General features: G+C 60.5%; 1 protein-coding gene across 2 annotated transcripts; it reads right to left on the bottom strand.

Annotated features, from left to right (window-relative positions):
* Positions 1-2,692: 2,692 nt before the first annotated feature.
* On the bottom strand, positions 2,693-20,752 carry PNPLA4 (patatin like phospholipase domain containing 4). 2 transcript variants are annotated; one of them, XM_028503752.2, is made up of 6 exons: positions 19,596-20,743; positions 16,124-16,218; positions 15,821-15,956; positions 7,514-7,579; positions 3,678-3,830; positions 2,694-2,899 (listed from the first exon to the last, which is right to left on the bottom strand). In XM_028503752.2, the coding sequence occupies exons 1-6, from the start codon at positions 19,839-19,841 to the stop codon at positions 2,759-2,761; spliced, it is 837 nt and encodes a 278-aa protein (XP_028359553.2). In that variant the 5' UTR covers positions 19,842-20,743; the 3' UTR covers positions 2,694-2,758. The 2 variants fall into 2 exon arrangements, with proteins under 2 accessions (XP_035873122.1, XP_028359553.2); XM_036017229.1 differs by lacking the exon at positions 7,514-7,579 and having other exon boundaries at positions 2,693-2,899; positions 19,596-20,752.
* Between the last annotated feature and the right edge of the window lie 1,122 nt (positions 20,753-21,874).

The following is a 21,874-nucleotide window of genomic DNA, read 5'->3' on the forward strand; positions in this document are numbered from 1 at the left end:
GCATGCCGTTTGCACAGCATTTGCAGGCATGGCGGGTGCGTGATCTGGGCGATGCTGAGACGCACATGCCACGGCCCGGTCCACCTCACGCGTGCAGGTGCGTGCCTACCTCTTCGCCCTGGCATGTGTAAGCACGCTGGCCCACACACATGGGGTGGGGAAAACTGCCCGTTTCGAGGTGAAGGCGGGCGTGCCATCATTACGGATTGTGCGGGGCTGCGTGGTCAGAAACACTCTCTGCGGCGTGCAGGGGACTGAGTGAGGTGTCTTCTCATGTCAGTCAAGAGCAGGAGACTGCCCTGTGGGGACACAGGAGAGGAAGGCTCACACACGTGTGTCAGCATGGCCCGAGCAACGCTCTGTGCACAACAAACAGCGGAGCTCAGCAATTCCACGGCAAACGCAGCCGCGTCCACGGCACTCCGCAAACAGTCATGTTAATAACAGCCGCTACGGCCGCTGTTTTCCTGATCAGCACCTGTGGCTGTCCCTCCCGCCTTGAGTCACGTGGATAAGGACCCACGACTGTCAGCTGTATTTGGCTGCGGTGTAGACATGGCTCCGGCGAGAACCCCCGGGAACCCTGAGCTTCCCGAGTGACTGGCTCCGGCACCGTGACAACGGGGGTCTGAATCCTCTGTGTGATGAGTAGTTATACGTACATAAGGGAAGCCACTCCACGCACGTTTTAGGGAGCAGTTTGGTGGGGTGGCCCTGGCTCGTGGCGCCATGTGAGTAAGGCTCACGTTGCGTGGCATCTGGCGTCTGTGTTCTGTTGCGTCCTCCACCCCAGCCCGAGTCAGCAGGAGCAGTCAGGGCTGGCTCACAGAGCCGGCCACTCCGAGTGTCCGTGTCCGTCCGGAATCGCCGTGCCCTGCCCGGAGCCGGGCCGCTGGGCCTTCTTGGGCTTCCGACACACACGGGCTACGTCCAGCGTGGCGGACCTCGCGCACAACAGTTTCGGTTTTCGAAGACTGCGTGCTCGCTCTTTCACGATGTGACTTTAACACCAAGTCTGTGTTCTCTAACGGTCAAGGGAAGCCGTGGGTTACCATAGTTACAAGGTAACGAGTGGTGTTGGGGGGAAAAAAGAGAACAAAAATGATGCATGAAATGTTTAATCACAGACTCAAGGACATCAGGAAATGGCCCCCACAGGGTGCTGGGCACTGCTCCGGCTGTGGGCCCTGTGAGGACCCTGCCAGCCTCCCCGGACCTGGGTGAGGAAGGCTCTCCCACACGTCCACACACCGGGGCACAGTGCACCCCACAAGGGCTGGTCGCCGGGAGAGAGACAGCACAGCCTGCTGGGAGGGCCTGCCGGCCACCGGTCCACCGGCGTGAGGACAACCGCGGTCAGAGCAGCACGGAGCAGCCAGCACGGACTCGCCTCCCGCGAGGACTGGGCACAGCCCCACAGAACGCCGCGGCTGCGGGGCACACCCAACAGGACACGGCCCCATCTCCCCACGCGAGAAGCCTGCTGCCCACCTAGCAGGCGCGCCCATCCGTGGCTGTACAAGGTCCTGCAAGGGAGCCATCCAGCACCAATGTGCTGGAAGGGGCATGCTGTGGGGACCAGCTGCTTTTAAGAGGCCCAATGCGTGGAGATGTGTGTTTGCTCGGGGAGGCGCCCACCCAGAGTGTATCAAACCGTCACAAGCAGCACACCCACATGCCATGACCAGGGCTGACCTATCAAGGGACTAAACGGACTGGACAATGAAGAGACAACCCCTCGAGTTCCTGGCTCTCAGTGAAACAACACAGGAAATTGGGTTGTTTTTGAAAATTTAAAAAAGTATTTTATTTATTTGTTTTTACAGAAAGGAGAATGGAAGGAGAAAGAGAGGGAGCGAAACATCCCTGTGTGGTTGCCTCTCGCGTGCCCCCCACCAGGGACCTGGCCCACAACCCAGGCACGTGCCGGGACTGGGAACCGAACCCTCTGGTCCCCAGTCTGGTGCTCAGCGCACGGGGCCGCCCCAGCCAGGGCAGAGCACAGGACGTTTCAGCCGCGTTGCTAGAGCAGAATGCCTACACACGCCCAGCCTCGCCACTGCCCTGCCGTGAGTCTGCGCGTAACCCCGAGGAAGGAGGCAGTGGCTGGGGTTTCCCTGCTCACACGTGTGTGGGGGGGGGGGGTTCCCTGCTCACACGTGTGTGGGGGGGGCCGTTAGCAACCAGAAAACTGACGTAAGGAGTAGGTTCCAGTGGTAAAACGACAAACACGTAACCACTGAGGGCGTGCGATTAAAAACGGGCTTGCTTCTGAGTGCTTCCTTGCCATTCCGACTCTGTGTCTGCTGGCAGAGCCCGACAGAAGCAGAGTGAAAATTCGAGCCGGTGCACGGGAGTCAGTGCGGACCCCATGCACGAGTCCGCCGAGGGGCAGGCCAGGCGCTCAGGCCACGGAAGAGCTGGCCTCAGGGTGGCGTGGCGCGACCAGATCAAGTGAGTGAGTGGGCCGGGTTCAGTGCCTGTGTCCGAGACACCCCGGCCACCGTGGCTCTTCACGCCTCGCAGCGGCTTACCTGCTCCCGTTCTGTCCCGAGCTGTGCCCCCGACGGCACGGCCCCACGCTCGTAAACTGCCCCTCGTGTCCCGGCACCCAGTAAACACGGAACTAATGAAAACCAGGACGAGTACTGAGACAATGGACAGACCGCACGGACGTCGGACACTGCAGAACTAATTCACTCACGGCCAGTGCCCACCGCACACCGCCCGAGCCGGGTTTGGCCGCCCAGACCGACGCTCAGGCGCGGTCTTCGAACCAGTCCTCCTTCCGCAGGAAGCGGACGGCGTCGGCGAAGCCGCGCTGGTGCAGGCCCTGCAGCGTCCTCCTGCCGGGGGGGAACAGGGCCTGCTGCAGCCGCACCAGGTTGGCCACGGACAGCTAGGACAGAGAGACGGGGGGGGGGCTGTAGGACGTGACCAGCTCAGTCAGTGCAAGTGTCTTCTGTGGCCTGAGCTTCCCCCCACCGGCGTGGTCGGTGGCAAAGAAGGCGCCAGGAGGAAAACGCTACTAAACCTGAACCGTTAACGCCACCCACGGACTAGTGGATGCCACCCACTTCTTGACCTCAGTGTGATCAATGTTCCAGCCCAATGCCTCTTTGGGTGGGGGTCTCCCCTGGGCACTGTGGGGTGCAGAGCAGCACCCCAGGTCTCCCCTGCCAGGTGCCAGGGGCACATGCCCGATGCCACGGCCACCCGTCTGCAGACTGTGGCGAATGGCTCCTGCTTACAGCAGCACCCCGTCGGCAGCCAGAGTAAGGAGTGAACGTCTCCACGGAAATGACTCAGTGGAGACCCAAGGTTCTCGCCCATAGTTTTATATACGTGATGACGGCCACCTTGTAAAGAAAGACATGGTCTCAGGTCACGTCTCCCTGGAATCCTGCCAAGTTCATGGAGGTGAACAGGAAGTGGAGGAGGAGAAAGGGCCTCCCCAACAGGCAGCCGCTACACGGTAAAGGAGTGACACGCCCACGGTCTGCAGGCATGCGGGTCTGTGTGCGTGAAGCACGCTGTGCGGTGTTAAAACACACACAGTGCCGGCAAGGTGCCATCTGTACGTGAAGTTACCCACAGGCTCACAGAGCCGTGCAGGCCTGGGGAGGAGCCGAGGCACGTCCAGCTCTCCGAACGTCCTTGAACACACGCACACTCACCACGATGTCCTGGTTGCTGATGTTGACGTACAGGTCCAGCCGCCCCCTGTCCTGCGGGGAGATGTCCAGCCGCCCGCTGAAGGGCGAGACGGTCACGGTGCGGCCCGCGGGCAGGATGGGGAGGCTGTTGGTGAAGCCGCCGTCCGCCCACTTCTGCGGAGACAAGGAGCCCCGTGAGCACCGGGAAGGGCTCTCGGCTTCCTCTGCGACCCCGCCTTGGAGATGCTCTTTAGGCACCATTTACCGGGGCTGATCCAGCAGCGGTTTCGTCTTCAAAGCAAAAGGTATGTGTGTGCCCATGCCCCGCACCCACACAGTGAGAACGTGGCAGAACGGGGGGACCGACCCAAGTGTCCAGCCAATCTTTTCCTCGATCAGGCCCAATAAGGCGGACCTCGGTTTTTACCGAGGACGGTGCACGCATCAGGAGCGATACGTCATCCGCTTGGAATGCATTCTTTGACCCAGGTGCAGAGTCAAGTTCACGGCTGACAGTGAACCACCCACCCACCCCCAGGGCACACATCGTGTTTACTGTGAGAACGGGAAGGCGGCATTTTCTGTCGGGAACTGACACAGAGCCACCGGGAACCCTCCACTTCCAAAGTGACCCCCGGGCACGGGAGACTGTAGGCCAAGGTGAATGGGACGTGCTCCTTGAGAAACGGGCACTGCTCAGGAGACACTCTGTGCTTCCAGACCGTGCCCGAAGGAGACGGGGCCACACAGCAGCTGAGAGAAGCTTCTAGAGGCTTCCGCAGCGCCGTGTGCTGAGGAAGGACAGCCGAAGAAACCCAACATTCTTTATGCTACGTCTGCAAGGCGACAGAGTCCCGACCCATCCCCGAGCTGACGTGTTAACACGCTCGGCTCTGACGGTCCATGAGCACACCCACAAGACTCAAGTTCAAGGTCCCCTCGTCCTCTCCCTCATGGGAAAGACCTTTCTGTTGACAAGCAAAACAAACAAATGAAAACAGGGTCTGGGAACAGTTGAAAGCCTGTCCCCAAGAGACCTCTGCTGAGCGGACCGTGTTCCAAGGGCCAGGCGGATATCGGAAACGGGGTGCAGGGGAGCCCAGCCCAGCCCAGCTACTCGGCCGAGAGGCAGAACTCGGAGGCAGACACGGGGTCGGGTACAGTGTTCTGAGCTCAGAAGAACTCATTCCCTTTTCGTAAGGCCTCCTCCTCTCTCTCTTTTTCTAAATGTCTTTCTTGTTTTTATTTCTAAGTCCGGGGACTGGAGGGCCAGGACTCCATTGTCTACCATGGCCTTGGCCAGCCACCAGCTCCCTACAGGGAGATAAATAGTAAAGACATGTTGGAAAAAAAAAAAAAAAAAGGTCTGGAGGCCACTGCATTGTGGGGGAGAAAACCTGGGGAGATTCATTTTCAGATTTTCAGCTGAAAATGAACCTGACCTGGATCGTTTGTATATTGTCAGTGTTTTTAAAAAGAACAGAAGGCCCATTATGGTGTGGTTACATGTACACACAGGCACTCCTATTCCTGTGTGTGTGTGTGTGTGTGTGTGTACTGAACACACCCATGTTCACACGGTTCTGCCGATGGCGTCTGTGTGAACACAGGCTGCGTGGGTGGCTGGGTGCGTGTGACCATGTGAACAGTGTGGGAGCAAAAAGAGGTTTGCAACAAATGAGGAGAACCCGGATTCTCTGCTTGTGCCTTATTGCACCACAGCTGCTTTTCCTGTTTTTTTTTTTTTTTTTTTTTTTAATCCTGTTTTTTGTTTTCTGATTGCTTGGGGCGTGGATACCAATTTCGGGACAAGTTCATACCTGGGGCGGGGGGCGGTGCGGGAAAAGAGGCGCCTTCCCCATTTCCCGGTCACACACTCCCCCATTTCCCAGTCACGCTCCCCTGCACCTCTCACCCCACGGGACGCGGCACCGGTGCAGAGCCCAGCGAGGGGAGGTGCGCACACGTGCGCCCTGCGTTGTCACGGAACCTGGGTCGGGGCGCACCTGGCCTCTCCCCCCGAGGACGAGAGGCGGTCCGGGCTGCCGAGGGGCGGAGTGTTCCGGCGTCCTGCGGGGCTGAGCACTGCTCTTGCAGGAAATCACGTTTCCAAATTGTGTTGGCTCTTGTGAGCTTGCTCTGATTGCATTAATGTTGAGGGACAGGCGCAGCTTTCCGGGGCTGGGGAGGGGGGGGGGGGCTGATGAAGTGTGCAGAGCCGCCGGCTGCCCTGTGCCCCAGCGTAGCCCCTCAGGGTGGTACATCCACCCCTGAGTGACAGGAACTGTGTGACTCCCCCTACACCCCACATCCCGGCAGACTCTAGCACAAAGTTCTGGAGCTGGCAGTCGTGGCAGCAAGGGTTCACCAATCTCCAAGTTAACAGTAGAAGCAGCCACCCTGGCCAGGTGCTCCGTGTGTGGGAGTGCCGGCCGGAGCCCCAAAGTGTCGTGGGTGCCGTCTCCGGCCAGGGCACACGCCTAGCTGTGGCCCGACCGTCCCAGACAGAGCAGAGAGCACAGACGCAGCCTGCAAGGACCGGGAGAGCCCAGGCAGAGCAGAGAGCACAGACGCAGCCCGGAAGGGCCGGGAGAGCCGAGGCAGAGCAGAGAGCACAGACGCAGCCTGGAAGGGCCGGGAGAGCCCAGGCAGAGCAGAGAGCACAGACGCAGCCTGGAAGGGCCGGGAGAGCCCAGGCAGAACAGAGAGCACAGACGCAGCCTGGAAAGGCCGGGAGAGCACAGAGAGAAAAACCCACCAGCAGTGACAAGATCCACTCAGGGACAACCCCCGAGGCCCGTCAGTGAGGGGGGTTGTGCACGTCAGCTCTGGGGCTGTGAGCCGTGAGCTCCTCCCTCCAGCAGGGATGCTGTGCCGGACCCCGAAGGGCATGAATGGCAGGGAGTACGCACTCGTCAGGCATGAACTTAGGGATAAATATGTACTGTGGACGTATGCAACAAATGGTATTGCTTCGTGAGCAGTGTGTGCCTGTCTGCATATGTGCTAACGAGGTGCTAAATTTATTTCGTGTAGACGTGAAGATCTGGCACGTGCTCCACGGACAGTGTCTGGCGGTGCCTGTGTCCCTCCGATGCGTGAGCTGGCTACTGAGTTTGGTTACCCGGCGCGTCCCTCCGCTCCACGCCCCGTGCTGCGCTTGAGCACAGAAGGCGCCTCTCCGGTGCGTGTGGCACACCTCTGGCCCGGGTGTGACAGACACTGTATCCGATCCCACAGGCGTGCACGCCCGGAGCAGCCGGTGCACGGCCGTGGTGAGCACAGAGCACACACGGGGTGTGGGGCGCCCAGGGAGCTGGCCGGGCCTCCTTGGGCGGCGCTGCCAGCTGCCCGTGGGGGCTGCTGCCCTGGACCCTGTCTGGCCACCCGGGCCTCCCTCCCTCCGTAAGTGGCAGCCCTGCTTGAAGAGGGGTCTCCGCATCCGCCCTGCTCGAAACCCGCTGGTCAGTGCAGGAAGGCGGAGGGGGGCTGGCTGTGCAGCAGGGCCCTGGCGTGGGTGGGTTTGTGGGGGTGTGGGGTTTGGGGGAGCAGGTGTGCGTGCCCCGATGCCTTTCCTGCCCTGGCAGCTCAGTCCTGCGTCTTGCCGTTCACGACAGAAGGGACTGTGACTAAGGCACTTTTAAGAAGAAAGTCTTTCCCTCCTTTAAACAGAGGATGGAATTCTGAAATCTGATGTCAAAGGGGGCAGCCCACGCAGACCCAACCATGAGATCTTGAGAATCGGGGGCTACAGCCGTGGTGCCAGATTTCTGTTTTCTGTGCACGGAAACCGGGCTGTTGGCGAGAGAACCCCTGTGCCCTGACTGGCGGCCAGCCGCCGGGCGTGAGGAGGTTACCTGCCCTCGGTACTCCACCGGCCGCAGCCCCGCGTACACCGGGATGAAGCTGCTGGCTAGCAGGACCTGCAGGGAGACACGGAGAAGCAGCCGGTGAGCAGAGGCCCTCATGCCCTGACAACAGCCCACGCACTGCAAAATTCTGCACTTCGTAAACCATGAAACACACTGCCGTCGCCTTTCCCAACTCCCGTGTATGTCAAGGGCACAGTGGGGCACGCTGACACAGGCGGCAGCCGTGGGCCCCTGCAAAGGCCGTGGACCGTCCCGTGTGTCCCGCGACCCCACTGGCTTCCCCGGAGGAAAGTCGGCATGGTCGGGTCCAGAGGAAAAGTCCAGGTAAGTCTCAATTCTTGAGTACGGCCGGGCGGGTGCGAAAGAGGCATTATTCCTGGCGTTCTCTTGCACGCTGTCGAAACGATCTCAGGGTCGTGGTCCCTCTTTCCGGAGGGACAGCCCTGTGCTTGTCCCAGGAACCTGCGGCTCGGGGGCGGGCTGCTTCATGCCACCAGGACACTGCGTAAGTTCTGTGTGGGGGCGGGGCCCGGAGACCTCAGGAGGCGGAGCCAGGCAGGGGCAAGACTGGTTCCTTATCTCAGGTGGACAAAGGTGGCAAAGCCTGCCATTCCGATGGGACCCTTTCTCCCTGCAGGGTGGGGCTCCGGGGGCTTTCCCCACGGGACCTGCACCATGTTGCAGTGCAGCTGCCGTTCGGGCTGGAAAACTGTGGAAGGAGCCACAGTCCTTCCACAGGTAAGCCAAGGCTCTGTGGCCGTGTGCGGTCGGAGTTCCGGACTGAGGGCTGTCTCCCTCCCGGCATGTTGGCAGATGCACCAGGGCCCCGAACGGATGCGGGAATCGCTTCTTCAGAAGGACCCAGACCTCGGAGGGTGCTCCGAGCTCTGCTGTCACAGGCTGTTTCCTGCGTGCGAGGTGAGCCCAAAGGGCGGTCACGCCGGTGAGCCAGTCCCCGGCATGACGCAATTGCAGCAGGAAAAGCTGCCCTGACACAGCAGGGGTGGGGGTTAGGGTTAGCGCTCGCTGCAGCGTGCGCCGGAACTCAGTGGGGTCGGCTCCCGGGCACAGGCACCCCCCACCCATGTCCTGGCTCCTCACCGCCAAAGCCCACGCACAGGAAAGGGTGTGTGTCTCCTCACCCACACACTGAATCCCCCACAGGGCGGGACTCAGCACCAGCCAGGGTCTGCCCTTTTCCATTGTCCGTGGGGGGATGAAGACACCTGGCACCCCCCACCCCAGCTCAAGGGTGGGAGAAACGGCGGTGACGCCCCCACGTTGCCGCGGGCACGCTGGGTGCAGGAAGACAGGCCGGCAGCGTACCCACTGTGAACCCACATACTGAGAGGCCCTAGAAGAACCAACGCCCTATAAACACAATGACTTATTTCTCCACGCCGCACGCAGACGTGTGCCCTACTTAAAACAAAGAATCCCTCCCCACAGAGCCGGAACTAAGCGGTTTATTTTTTCCCTCGTGTCAAAGTGTCACGCCAGGTCCCCAGGTCACTGCTCGGGGCTCTTCTGGGGCGTGTGCAGGCAGACGCGACGTCGTGACGCTCCCGCAGGTGGTGCTGGCAGGGGCCCCCCTGGACGCCGGGAAGGACACCAGGAATGGACACGCCCGTCAGCTCCAGGTCATGCCCTGCTCCCGTGCCTGCCCAGCCTCCTCTGGTAACGGCCGTCCGTGTGTACATGGAGCGCATCCGCAGGGCAAATTAGCTTTCGGTGCGGAACCACCAGGCGGCGTCCCTCACGCACAGTGTGCTCGCGGCCGCCTTGTCTACGGACGGGGAGAGGGACTGGCCTCCCAGGGCCCCTCGACACAGTGTGACCCCCAAGCCCGTGCTGTCCCCCGTCCTACCTCATCGTCTGCCCAGTGGACTTCCTCCCCCCCACGACATCTCAGCCTGTCTGGAGCAGGGGTCCTCCGTGGGGCTGCCTGAGCCCCCGCCCTCCCCCGGGGACATGTACCCAGGTCCAGGTGGAGGACGCGGACGCAGACATCAGGGACCCGCCTCGCAGGCCTCCTCCCCGGGGCCAGCGCGTTGGGCATTCCCCACATGTGCAACCACAGACTGGGGCTCCGTTTCATCCCTACTGAAGGCACCAGGATGGACATAAAAGTGAGTGACCGCCTGGAGCAACCGTGTAGGGCACGGCCAAGGGCATCTACAGTGCACATCCTGACGGGCTCTGTTGGCCGCATATTTTAAAGACTGGGACTGTGCGGAACAGCAGGTGGCCTGGCCTCCTCGGAGAACGAACTCCCGCCCGGTTTCGGCTGCACCTCCGGTTTGCTGCGGAGTTGCTGCACGAGAATCTGGCTGCTCGTGCGCAGCCTGCTGGCGTGGCTGGCACGCAGAGACAGATCCAAATTTCTCCTCCCCAGCCTGCCCGAGATAACGAGCCATCTGAAACTCTGTCCCCATCTCACCTTCCGGCAACGGAGCGGGAGGTCGTGCTGCACGAGCATCCCACTGTGCGCGGGGAAATCGAGGACCTTCAGCCACAGGGACAGGCGCTTCCTCACGAGAGGGTCGCAGCTCTGCGGGAAAGCCTCCTGGGCGCACAGGACAGGTCCGAGAGGCTGCGCGCCTGTCGGGGGACGGTTTCAGCCACACGTGGCAGCAACCTGGAACGTGGACAATTCCGTGGTCTGCGCCGAACCACACACGCGGGGGTCCACACCACGCATGCGTGGCGCCTTTCAGAGTCACTGTGCTCGGCGCTGGAGGCGACGCACGGCCACCTGAGACAAAGGTCGGCCTCCCTGACGACGCTCTGTTGGAGATGAATGTTGAAATGTGCTCGGGTCTCCTGCTTTCACCTTCGCTTCGGGGAAAGAAAAAACCCAAATAGCCCAGAATGGAAGCGGGAACTGAACACAGACGAGTTCATCAGTGGACCCTCCAGGGCACAACGCATGACGGGTGCGGAGGTAAAGAAAGCAGGACGGGCCCGTGGGGAGCACTGGGCCCTGCGAGTGGCTGTGCTGCCTGAGGCCCCGAGACTGCAGCCAGGGCACACCGCTGCGGTCTGGTCCGGGGTTCCGGGGCGTCGGGGTGGCCCCAGCCTCACGGCTCTGCTGGGCATTGCTCTAGTGGGGGTCTCCGCAGTGGCCCCATGCTGGGAGGGGTGGCCCCACAGTCTCCAGATGCCTGGGCCGTCCTTCCGCCGTCGGGGACAGGGCGTGCTGCTCTGGGTAGGGGGTGGACGCAGCCGCTCAGCTGACAGTTACATGGCCACATGGCCACACTCCTCCTGCTCCGTTCTGAACCAGCTCTCTCGTTCTCTTGCAGGAGGAGCTGCAGAGTGCTCCAGGTCTGTACGCTCCGCCTCGCTGTGGACGAACCATTCATTCCGTCTCTAAGCCAGCCGCTCTTCTTGCATTCCTGCCGTATGCAGCCAAGAGAAGCCGCGCCTTCGACTCCGCTTACAAATGGCCTCATCAAACGTCCCGTTTCCCATCTCACCGACCTGGCCTTCCACAGGACGCTAGGCTGGGAACACGATTCGGCTGTGTTTTTGCCGATGTAAAACACGGATGGAGCCCTGGCTGGCGTAGCTCAGTGGATTGAGCGCGGGCTGTGAATCAAAGCGTCGCAGGTTCGATTCCCAGTCAGGGCACATGCCTGGGTTGCAGGCCACGGCCCCCAGCAACCGCACATGGATGTTTCTCTCTCTCTCTCTCTCTCTTTCTCCCTCCCTTCCCTCTCTAAAAATAAATACATAAAATCTTGAAAGAAAAACCACGGAAGGCACGTTCTCCGCTGTGTGAAATGTCTCCTCGGCGCCCTCTGAGACCCCATGGGAATGCACGGCCCTGAGCGTCCATCTCCCCACCACCGGGACACCGTTGTCCCAACGGGTGGCAGCGCTCTCCCGCCCTCCTCTCTTCCCCCCCCCCCCAGCACCATTGACAGCAGCGGGGCAATTTCCCAGCAGGCACCTTCCCGTGTCTTTGGGCCACTGCCCGTCACCCCCTGCCAAGGCCACTTGCACCCTGGTTTCTGACAGCAGCACATGCCCCTCGGTGCCCGTCTCCTGCCTCAGGCCCTCCGGGCTGCTGGAGGGAGCTGCCAGAGGCCGAGCAGCTTACGCACAGCAGACCCCTACTCCTCACTGTTCTGGAGGCCGGGAGGCTGAGGTCAAGGGGCGGGCAGGCTCAGGGGCCGCTGAGACCCAGGCTCCCCCTGTGTCCTCACGTGGCAGGAGGACGTGGCTCTCCGGGCTCTCTTTCACGAGGGCCCTGGCCCCACGGCGGAGGCCCCATCCTCGCGACCTCCTGGCCTCCCGGGGTCCCCCCGCTTCCAGCCCCATGTCACGGCCACTGGGATTCAACGTGGGAACGCGGGAGGGAACAAACCCCCCACCCAGAGCACTCAGGGCCGTCACGGTGGACGTGAGCTCCGGAAGGCTATGGACATGCAGCCCCACACGAAAGGGGTCTTTGGGCCACATCACTGGGGTCCACTGAGGTTGTCAGAAAATACCCAGCTATCACCGCGGCCACCCAGCGGAAGGGTACTTTGGTCACACCACCCAACGTGAAGTCAGCTCTTATCCTCTCAGTGCGAGCCATCAGCCAGCTTAGAGAGAGAAGGCCGGTGCTGAAGAGGCGTCAGATCGAACTCGTGCACGTGGCCAGAGAGGGTCGCACTCCGAGTGCTGAGATCGGACAGCGTGGGTCAGCACGGGGGTCAGGGGCAAGGGGGAGGAGGGAGGCATGAAAGAGGGACATGCATAAGTCCCAGAGGTCACCGTCCGGCGGTGACGGGCCTGGACGTGAGCCCTGGGAGACGGGCAGGACGCAACCATCCAAGACAGCGTCCAGAAGGGGCTTACCGTGCGTGCACACACACACACACACACACACACTGGGAGTGACGGCACTCTAGCTGGATTTCCAGGCACACAGACAGCCTGCCTGTAATGAACGGCACAGGGAGGAGCTGGTGAGTGACCAGGAGCCCAGCAGTGAGGGAGGGAACAAACAAGCTAATGTGAGCTAACGATGGAAATGCACGTAACATGCAGCGGGGTCATTCACACCACCAGGGTTCACGGCCTGCCCGTGACCCTTCACTGGCTGCCCATGGAGGCTGACCTTCTCGACATCGGCCTTAATCTTCATCAATGTGTCTCTCTCTCCCTCTCCCTCTCTCCCCCCCACCCCCCTTCTATCTCACCTACAGACTCTCCAGAGAGGGAAGTACACCCCAGGCCGCTGTGCAGGGCAGGGGTGCCAAGCCCCCCAGAGACTCAGGGCACCCCTCGTGAGCTGCCTCTCCTCTTGGCTGTGCAAGCTCAGACCCTCCTGGCTCTGCCTGACGGTGTGAAGGGCGGGCTGGTGGCCTTCTCCTCTCCCCACCCCGGCCTGGACGGTCAGCACGGCCGTCCTCAGGCCACGTCCCTGCAGACACGTGCTCCCGATGGCCTCGTGTTTAGGAGGAGCACATCAGCTTGACAATGTCACGACTTGAAGGGTGGGGGGGTCATTTCCTGTCCCCTCCTGCTTCTCTTTCCCCTGCGCCTGGTCTCCGCCCAGCGTTACTCTCCTGAGCTCAGTGCTTGGGCGAGCTCTAGCATGTATTTCACAGGTTTCTGTAGCCACCGCCTGCCACGCAGGCACCATGCACCCCACCCTCTCTCAGCTCTGAGTAAGGTCGGAGGGCCTGAGCAAGGTGAGGGTGCTCTACGGAACACTGGCGAGCGCTGCTGTGGAGCCCAGGACCACTGCTCATCACTCAATCCTCCTCCTCACAAGGCACTGCCCACTGGCGTGAACTGTTTCCCTCCCGCTCAACGAACTCCAGTGATTACTCCGACTCTCTGAGCAGCTATTACCCGAAACAAAGGGACGCAGGGGAATTCGTGTTTACTCACGGCGGGAGCTCGCTGGTGCTGCTGTCACGGATTACCAGGAGCCCAGGGACTCGAACGGCCACATGTGTGACCCTGACCTCTGCAGGCTGCAGCCTGCCAGGGGTCTCCCCCGGGGTCTCAGCGGGGCTGCCGTCCTCCCTGGGTGCTGCGGGGCACTCTGGGCCCTTCTCATGCCCACCACGGCAGCGCCCCTCTGGCAGCTGTGGGACAGAGGCCCCTGTGCCGTGCTGGGGGCCGGGAGAGTGCCCCACAGCGCCCAGGGGCCTGCGTGCCCACCTCCTGTGGGCACTGCCACGTCTCAGAACCAGCGAGGGGACGTGCAAACTGGAGGCCAGGTCCACGGTGGAGGACTTAGCGTGGGTGGGTGCACCCAGACTACCCACTACCCGTGTCTTATCTAAAGACACGACGTCACCTACCAAATCCCACTGGCCGTGTCTGGGGACGTAGCCACAGGTGCCAGGGACTGGGGTGTGGACGGCGTCGGGGGCCGCCATACAGCAAACAGGTTCCCGCATACGAGGAGCGGACAGGAGGGCGTCCTGTCCCGCACGCTCAGTGCCACCACACGGACGGTCGGGGACTTGGAGCGCAGGCCCGGCCGGCTGCCGGCCTACTGGGTGGCTGCGTGCAGGGTCCGGGCTGTGGGCTCGTCTCCTGGTGTGGAGTTACACTGCTGGGGGGCGGCCACCTTGGCTCGTGTGTTCGTTTGGGTGTGTTCCTTCCTAGAACATGCAGTGGAGGGGCTGCCGCCAAGTCAGGGGCTGGGACACCTCCGAGGGGCCGGGACACCGCAGCAGACACAAGACAGATGGCACCTCTGCCTCTGTGTTCCCGGGGAGCTTACATTTCTGTGCAGGGGGAGACGGACAGCAGGCGCTAAGCACACAAAGCCGCAAAGTACAGACTGGGCTGAACAGTAACGAGCCCTTGGGGGTGGGTTATGGGAACAGCTCTCGGGAGGGTGGTGAGCACAGGCCCAGGGGGAAGGGACTCCCCTATTTTTAGGGCCCGGGGACCCCGGGCTGGTTGTCACTCGCACCAGAGCAGGGTTCCGGCCCACAGGAAGCCTCCTGGGGCTGCCTGGGCACTGCCTGTGTGTGACCCCTCAGGCAGGACTGGCCAGCCCCCCTTCCTAGCCTGTAGGTCTACAGGAGGTAGCAATGAGATGACAGAAGCACTGTAGCCATGCCTCGGAACGCCCTGGGGAGAGGCTGCCGGCATCAGCAGGACACCAAGCGCCCATATTCTAGTCTCCTAAAGCACGAGGCAGCTCTCCTTGTCCCCTTGGCATTTCACTGGGTGTTTCGAGTGATGTCATTCGAACAGTGAAATTCACGCAGTGGGGTCCAGCAGTAAGAACCGATGCATTTCCCATCCAATTTGGGTGCAGCTTGGACCTTTTGAGTCCCACACACACCTTGTCCTATGTCCAAACACGCCTCCTCCGTGTCGCCGGCAGCCTGCTCCCACAGCGGGAAGGGGAAAGGAGACACTGCCTGTGTTTCCTAAGAAAACAGCACCCGCCCTGGCTGGCGTAGCTCAGTGGATTGAGCACGGGCTGCGAACCAAAGTGTCGCAGGTTCGATTCCCAGTCAGGGCACATGCCCAGGTTGCAGGCCACGGCCCCCAGCAACCGCACATGGATGTTTCTCTCTCTCTCTCTCTCTCTCTCTCTCAAAATAAATAAAATCTTTAAAAACAATCTTAAAAAAAAAACCAAAACAGCACCCTTCTCCATGGACTAAACATCGCATATTACCTTAGCACGCACGTGGTCACTGGCACATCAGTGGCCCGAGCATTTTGCAGAGACAGCGGATTCTCAACCAAGCAATGCTCCGATACGTTTGGGTAGAAAGCAGGGCCCCGCAACCAAGGGGAAGACACCGAAGGGAACTCGGGACTGAAGAGCGGAGACCCGGGTTCCACAGCCCGTTCCTGCTGGCAGTGAGCACGACCTCGGGTCTGTCCCCGAAACCCTTCCCGACCCAGGTCTCTCCTGAGAAGAAGCCACATGAGGGGGCAAATGCACCGGCCCCTCCTGACTCACAGTGGCACCGGGGAAGGGCCCAAGGATGCAGGCCACGTCCAGCGTCTTCCTGAAGCTGCCGTGAGCAGCCCCGCTGACGCAAGGCACTGCTGCAGTGCTGCGGCTGACCTGCACAGGTGACCCGCCTCCCGGAATAAATGCGAGGGCACTGAGTGCCACAAGAGACACATGCACCTGGCGTAGGGGGTGCTGCCACTGGGCGTCCCCAGGCCGGGGGTCCACTCCCCCCTACCTCATTCACATTCACGATACAACACGCTGCGTCTAGAAAGCCTGGCGACGCTCAGCACCCGCGGGAAGGATTTCCGTGGGCACCTGCCCGCGCCCCGGAACCGGAAGTGCCGTACCTGAATGAGGTCCTCCCTGGAGGAGAAGCTGGAGACCAGGAGGTTCTCCCGGGTCCTGGTGTTGGTGATGGACACGTGCAGCCGGTGGTGGGCCAGCTCGTGGGCGTCGGGGGGCAGGATGGACTCCATCCCGCTCCTGGGGAGGTACAGGGGGCCCCAAGTCACTCGCCTGGGGCTGCCGCACGCCTTGTGAGGGCCGCGGGGCTGAGCTCGCCGCGGTTTAGGAAGCGTGGCCTCAGCCGGGCCCTGCCTGCACACGCTCTGCGGGGACAGACCGTGGGTGACACGCACACACACACACACCTCAGCCGGGCCATGAAATCGTAGCCGGGGGTCGCCGCCCCGAAAGACTGCCTTCGGATTTCTTCAGCAAACTGGTAGGTGAACTCGTTGCATTCCTGAAAAATAAAGGGAATAGGTGACTCTACGTTTTGATTAAAAAAAAAAAATTTCATTCTGCCCTGACTGGCGTAGCTCAGTGGATGGAGCGCAGGCTGCGAACCAAAGGGTCGCAGGTTCGATTCCCAGTCAGGGCACATGCCTGGGTTGCAGGCCACGGCCCCCAGCAACCACACATGGATGTTTCTCTCTCTCTCTCTCTTTCTCCCTTCCTTCCCTCTCTAAAAATAAATAAATAAGAAATCTTAAAAAAAAATTCATTCTGCTTCCAGAACTCTGTTCCGATCGCACGCTGCCCCCAGAGCCTGTCAACCCCACGCCAGCCCTCGGAGGCCGGGCTCCTTCCTGCCCAGGTGCGCACACGCCAACGCCCCCCTGGCCTGGCCCTCGCCGCTGTCCCTGGTCCCGGAGCAAGCCATGGAGGGAACCGAGAGTGTGTTCTCACCAACGCAATCTTTATTTTATTTTTCTTTTTGAATCCCCTCCGATGGCACGGCCACAGCTGGGGATCTCCCAAGGCCGTGATTGGAGTTGAGCACACGCTTCCCCAGACTTCCCCGGCACCGCAGACCTCCTCGCCCGCCCCCTTCCGCGGCCCTGGCAGCAGCCCCGGTCGCTCAGGGCAACAGCAGCGTCAGAGGAAGGAGTCCCGGTGGCTGACGACTGCCCTCCGCACGCAGCGAAGAACACCAGTCTTCGGGGGTCCGCACACTGGGGCCCACGATTCAGCCTCTGTCCACGTGTCCTTACATGCTCGCCCACCTGACAGGTCAGCAAAGAGGCCTGAAGAGATTAAGCATCTTTCCTTAACATCTCAGCAAAAAGGAGGGCTGCAAGCAGGATTTGAACTCAGGCTGGCCTATCCTTTACTCATGAGTCCTTCCGCCACGTCCCGGGCACCAGGCAGGGGGACGGGGAGAGAGCGAGAGCCAGACAGCCCTGCCCTCTGAGACTTGAGGCGACCCCGTGAGGAGGTCCCACGGGCCTGGGGCAGGGCCTGTCCATGAGGCCGAACCCAGTTCCCTCCCCATCCAATAAGGTCCCCATCCTCGCCCCCAGAACCTGCGTAGATGGGACCATCCGTGCCTAAGGGGACTCCGTGCAGGTGATATGTTAAGGACCCCTTGATGGAGAGGGGGTCCTGGGGGACCCTGCCGGGCCCAGGGCCGACCACACACGGGTCTCTGGAAGGGAGAGGGAGGCAGCAGGGGCCAGCGGAAGAGAGACGTGGAGATGCCACGTGACTGCGCCACGGCTGGAGGAGGTGGCCGTCCTCCGGGGAGCACGGGCGCCCCTTGAGAGAAGCTGGAAGAGGCAGGAACCAGGCAGTCAGTCCCCGAGGGCGTCCCGAGGGGGCACGGCCCTGCTCACCCTCTCACCTCGGCTCAGCGACCCCTCCCCAGACAGGTGACTGCCAGACCTACGACAGAGTCACTAGGTGCTGTGGCAAGCCACTGTCGCCTGCGGCGGCACGAGCAGAAAACAAATCCCGTGGGCGCCAACCTCCCATGTCACGGGGCACCACGGCCGTCCCTCCACCCGGACGTCCAGGCTGCCCCCGAAAATAGGAACGGCAGTTGCACAGGACACGGAGGTGCTCGGACCAGGGACAACACCCCACAGAGGGCAGAGAGACACCCCGGAGGCATCGTCATCCCGGAGCAAGGAGCCACCTAAGTCACATGGGGCACAGGAAGGGGAGCCCCGTCCTGAGCGAACTGGGAGCCGTGTGGGGGGGGGGGGGGGGGGCAGGTGGGGCAGGTAGGGCAGGACAGCACCAGCCTTGAGCGAGGATGAAACGGCCAGCAGTGCTACGGGGTGGGGGCGCTGGAGGCAGGACAGGAGGATGCGGGCCCGCCTGTCAGTCAGGAAGCGGCTGGGGGCTGCCAGGTGAGAAGTGCGGCCACCCCCCAAACAACAAGCGTGCCCCTTCCAGTGAGCCCGGCAGCACCCAGCGGTTGCCTTGTATTAGCTTTCCTTGCACACACCCCTGCCCACGCTGCAGATGTATTAAGGAAGGGGCTCGGTCACCCTTGAGTCTTGCCGCGGCTCGCAAATTACGGACGCCGAGGGAAGGCTTGTGCACTGAGCTCTTCACCTGGCCACGTCTCCGTCCGCCTAGCGCCCAAAGATACGCCCGCGTCAGGTGCCCCCCCCCGAATTACGCGTGCGCGCGCTTGGAGCTGGATCGCTTATGCTGTTATGTGTCACAGCTCTGCGATGCCACAGGAGCTCACGCCACACACCATCAGCGAGAACAGGGCTCACAGGGATTGCAGTGGGCAGCAAACAGTTGGCTCAAGAAACACGAAGCTGTCCTACCAGCGGTACGTTGCAAATGGTAAAAAAATATATAAAATAGCCCTGGCTGGCGTAGCTCAGGGGGTTGAGCTCGGGCTGTGAACCAAAGCATCGCAGGTTCGATTCCCAGTCAGGGCACATGCCTGGGTTGCAGGCACGACCCCCAGAAACCGCACATGGATGTTTCTCTCTCTCTCTCTCTCTCCTTCCCTTCCCTCTCTAAAAATAAATAAATTAAATCTTTTTAAAAAGAAGAAGAAAAAAAAAGATAAGTGGATTTTTGAATAATTGGCCTCAGCCAATTAGAAGCCCTCAGCAAAGATATGAAAACAAGATTTTTAATGTGTAACCTCTGCTTTTGAACATTTAACTGTCCCTGACATTCATTCTTGGGCACGAATGTGTTCATCAATATTGGACTGCTGTTCAGAGCCCCTTGGGTGTGGAAGGAGTTAACAAATACACACTCCGCTTACGAAAGAAAGACAGCCGGGCTCTCAGAGTCAGCAAATGCATAATCAATGCCTAGGAGCAGAACACAGATTTTTTAAAACACAGATTGCATCCAATGAAATATTTAATGAAGGCTCGTTTTTATTACTGCTGGATAAACTGCTTGGAATTCGAGGCTTCCGCGCACTGCGAGAATGAAAAACAAATTAAATTCTAATATCTTTCCACTTAATAGAAACGACAGGCCCCCACTGAATGTATAATGGGACTCGGAAGGAGCCGAGTTAGCCGCCACGCATTCACAGCCTGGAATGAGGGGCCCTGGATGGCAGAGGGAAGAAATATGCTTTCCTTGAAAGCCACAGAGCCCGAATCTTCAGACGAAACAAACATTCCAGAGTAAAATCACGCATCACGTTTTCTGCCTCACTGTCACCCCTAATGATCGCCTTTTCCACAGCCCCAGCCCAGGTCCCTAGGGATCACCTTTCAAAAGTTTTAACCTTTTGTTTCCCGGGCAAAGGTTCCTGTCTCTGCAGTGAACTCCGAGTGAACGTTCGCCTTTGCCGTTCAGGCTTCGTTGCCGGCGGAGGAACGCGGCCTGGTTAATATACTGAATTACCTCTATTTTTTCCGGGGCTGTGAGCAGGACAGAGGCAGCCAGGGAGCCCGCGGAAGCGCCGGCGAAGGCCTTGACGTTCTGCAGCAGTTTCTGTCCGTGTTTGCAAAGGGCCGATGCTGCCCCCAAGTGGTAAATGCCCAGAAACCCACAGCCCGCGAAGGACAGGTTGATGTGCTTCATTCCACCCTGCAAACGGGCTGCCCGAGAAAAACAGAAGGGCTGTGAGTCGCTACAGTGTATGCTCATCACCCCGCGCCTTTGTACTATTAATAGATTATCCTTTGACCTAAACACAGCATTTTCAGGTAAAGCCTAAACACCCAAATCTTTCAAGAAAACGTCCCCCCATCTCTCACCTTGACCCAATGTTAAAAAAAAAAGAAGTTACAGCATCCCATATTTGTTCAGCAGTTTATGCAAGCTGCTGAATAAATATGGGATTTATTCATCAGATTATGCAATCAAGCACTTAATTACTTGGCAAGAGACGGATGGATAAATTCCGATCAGCAATGCATTTGCTATTTTTTCCTTGACCTTTTGAAGCTTTTGGTGGCAAGTGCTAAGACTGTGGAAAGGTAAAATCATTAGACGGTAGCAAATCCCAAAAGGGTCACACGTTTGGTTTTTCCAAGTGCAGCAGTCAATTTCAAATGCAAGTCCCTGCTCCCTCCCTTCTCATTTCCATTTGGAGCACCCACTTTTCCTTAAAAAAAAAAAAAAAAAGCTAATGCCCACAATTATTCAATAATGCAATGAGCAATTATTCAAGAATATATTTCACAGCCAAATTTTCTAGGACAACCTGAGGTCATGCCTGGCGAGGGCACTGGAGGCTCCAAGAAAGGTTACTCACGCCGCGTGACACCTGTAAGAAACCTAACTATAAAACTGTGTGCTCAAGCTTCGGAGGGCAGGGATTCCCCCCTTGCATGAAACCGTGCCCCCGCGACGCTGCTCCCTAGTCGGCCCTCCGTAGGGCTTCCTCGGGGAGCCCCAGGACCCCAGGTCCAGGGTCACCATGGCAGGCACCTGGCCCGGCCTTGGAGTTCGGGAGACTCAAACCTTTGCACCCTGTCTGTGCGGGCGGAAGCTCAGCCACTGCAGCCGAGCGCGGGTGCTGGTTTAATGGCTGCAGGTTGCGCGAGTGGGGGAACCGGTGCCTAATCTCCGGGCGGCCCCCCCAGGCCACGCGGGCCCAGCGTCCACCCGCGGCCTGGGGTGGGGGGCAGGACGGAGGTGGCCGCCATTACGGGGCCGGGGAGGACAGAACCAGAGCTCAAGTCGCCGCCGGAGCTACCTCTAGGGGGCCGAGGCCCGCCCCTCGCGCGCCCCGACCAGCGCCCCGCTCAGCCCTACCCCTGCAGGCTCGAGGCACTTCCGTGTTGAACGCCCCAACACCCCCACCTTAACCGGAAGGCGGGGCCGGGCCGTCAATCAACGAGACCCCGCCCACCAGGGCGGGACCTCATTCGTCGCGCGCCAGTCAAGGGGGGCGGGGCCCGCCCACCGCGCGGGCTGGAAACGCCCCCGCGCCGACGTAGGCGTCCGCGAGGCCCCGCCCGCTCCATTTAAGGGACTGGGCTCATCATGGCGGCGCGCATTGGGCCGCTTGGCCCCGCGTGCTCCCTGACTGTAGGTAAGAATCGAGACTCTAGTCTGGAGCTCTGAATTTTTCGGACACCAGAGGATGCATTTTAGTCCCTGTGGCCGCTTAGCGCCACCCGCGGGCCGGCCCTCCGGTGCGAGTCCGGTGACCCTGAACGACCCTCGCTTTCGGCACACCGGAAGTGCTTGCTTCCCTTCGCGGCTGCTTTCCGGAAGTGGTTCCTCCTTTTTCCCCGCCCCTAGGGCGGTCCCGCCGTCCCAGAGGGCGGGCTCCAGGAGCTGGGCTGTGTTGTGTTCCGGGGTGCCGTGCCCCTTTTTAGGGCCTACCTCTGTCTTTTACCTAAGCGCTCCCGGGAAGGCCGGGCTGCGGCTTTGGGTGGCGTTCAGGTCCTCAGTCAGCCTTGGGCGGGTGGCATGACCTCTCTGAGCTTCCCTGGTGACTGCCAAAAGGGGTGGTAACATGTGCGTTGGGCTAAAGCTCCTGCAACTAGCCCGCCCCTCCATACACAGCCCGGTGGCACTGCTGGCTGCGGGCGGACTCTAGATGCAGCTGTAAAGGGTGGCCAGGCCGGCTCACGCGCCCACCCCAATTCAATGGACTCTGACCAATTCTTTGTCTCCATAAGCAATACATTCCCCGGGTGATCCTCATAAGCAAGCCCGCAAGATTC

The sequence above is a fragment of the Phyllostomus discolor genome, chromosome Y (assembly GCF_004126475.2).
Source record: "Phyllostomus discolor isolate MPI-MPIP mPhyDis1 chromosome Y, mPhyDis1.pri.v3, whole genome shotgun sequence".
Lineage (NCBI taxonomy): Eukaryota > Metazoa > Chordata > Mammalia > Chiroptera > Phyllostomidae > Phyllostomus > Phyllostomus discolor.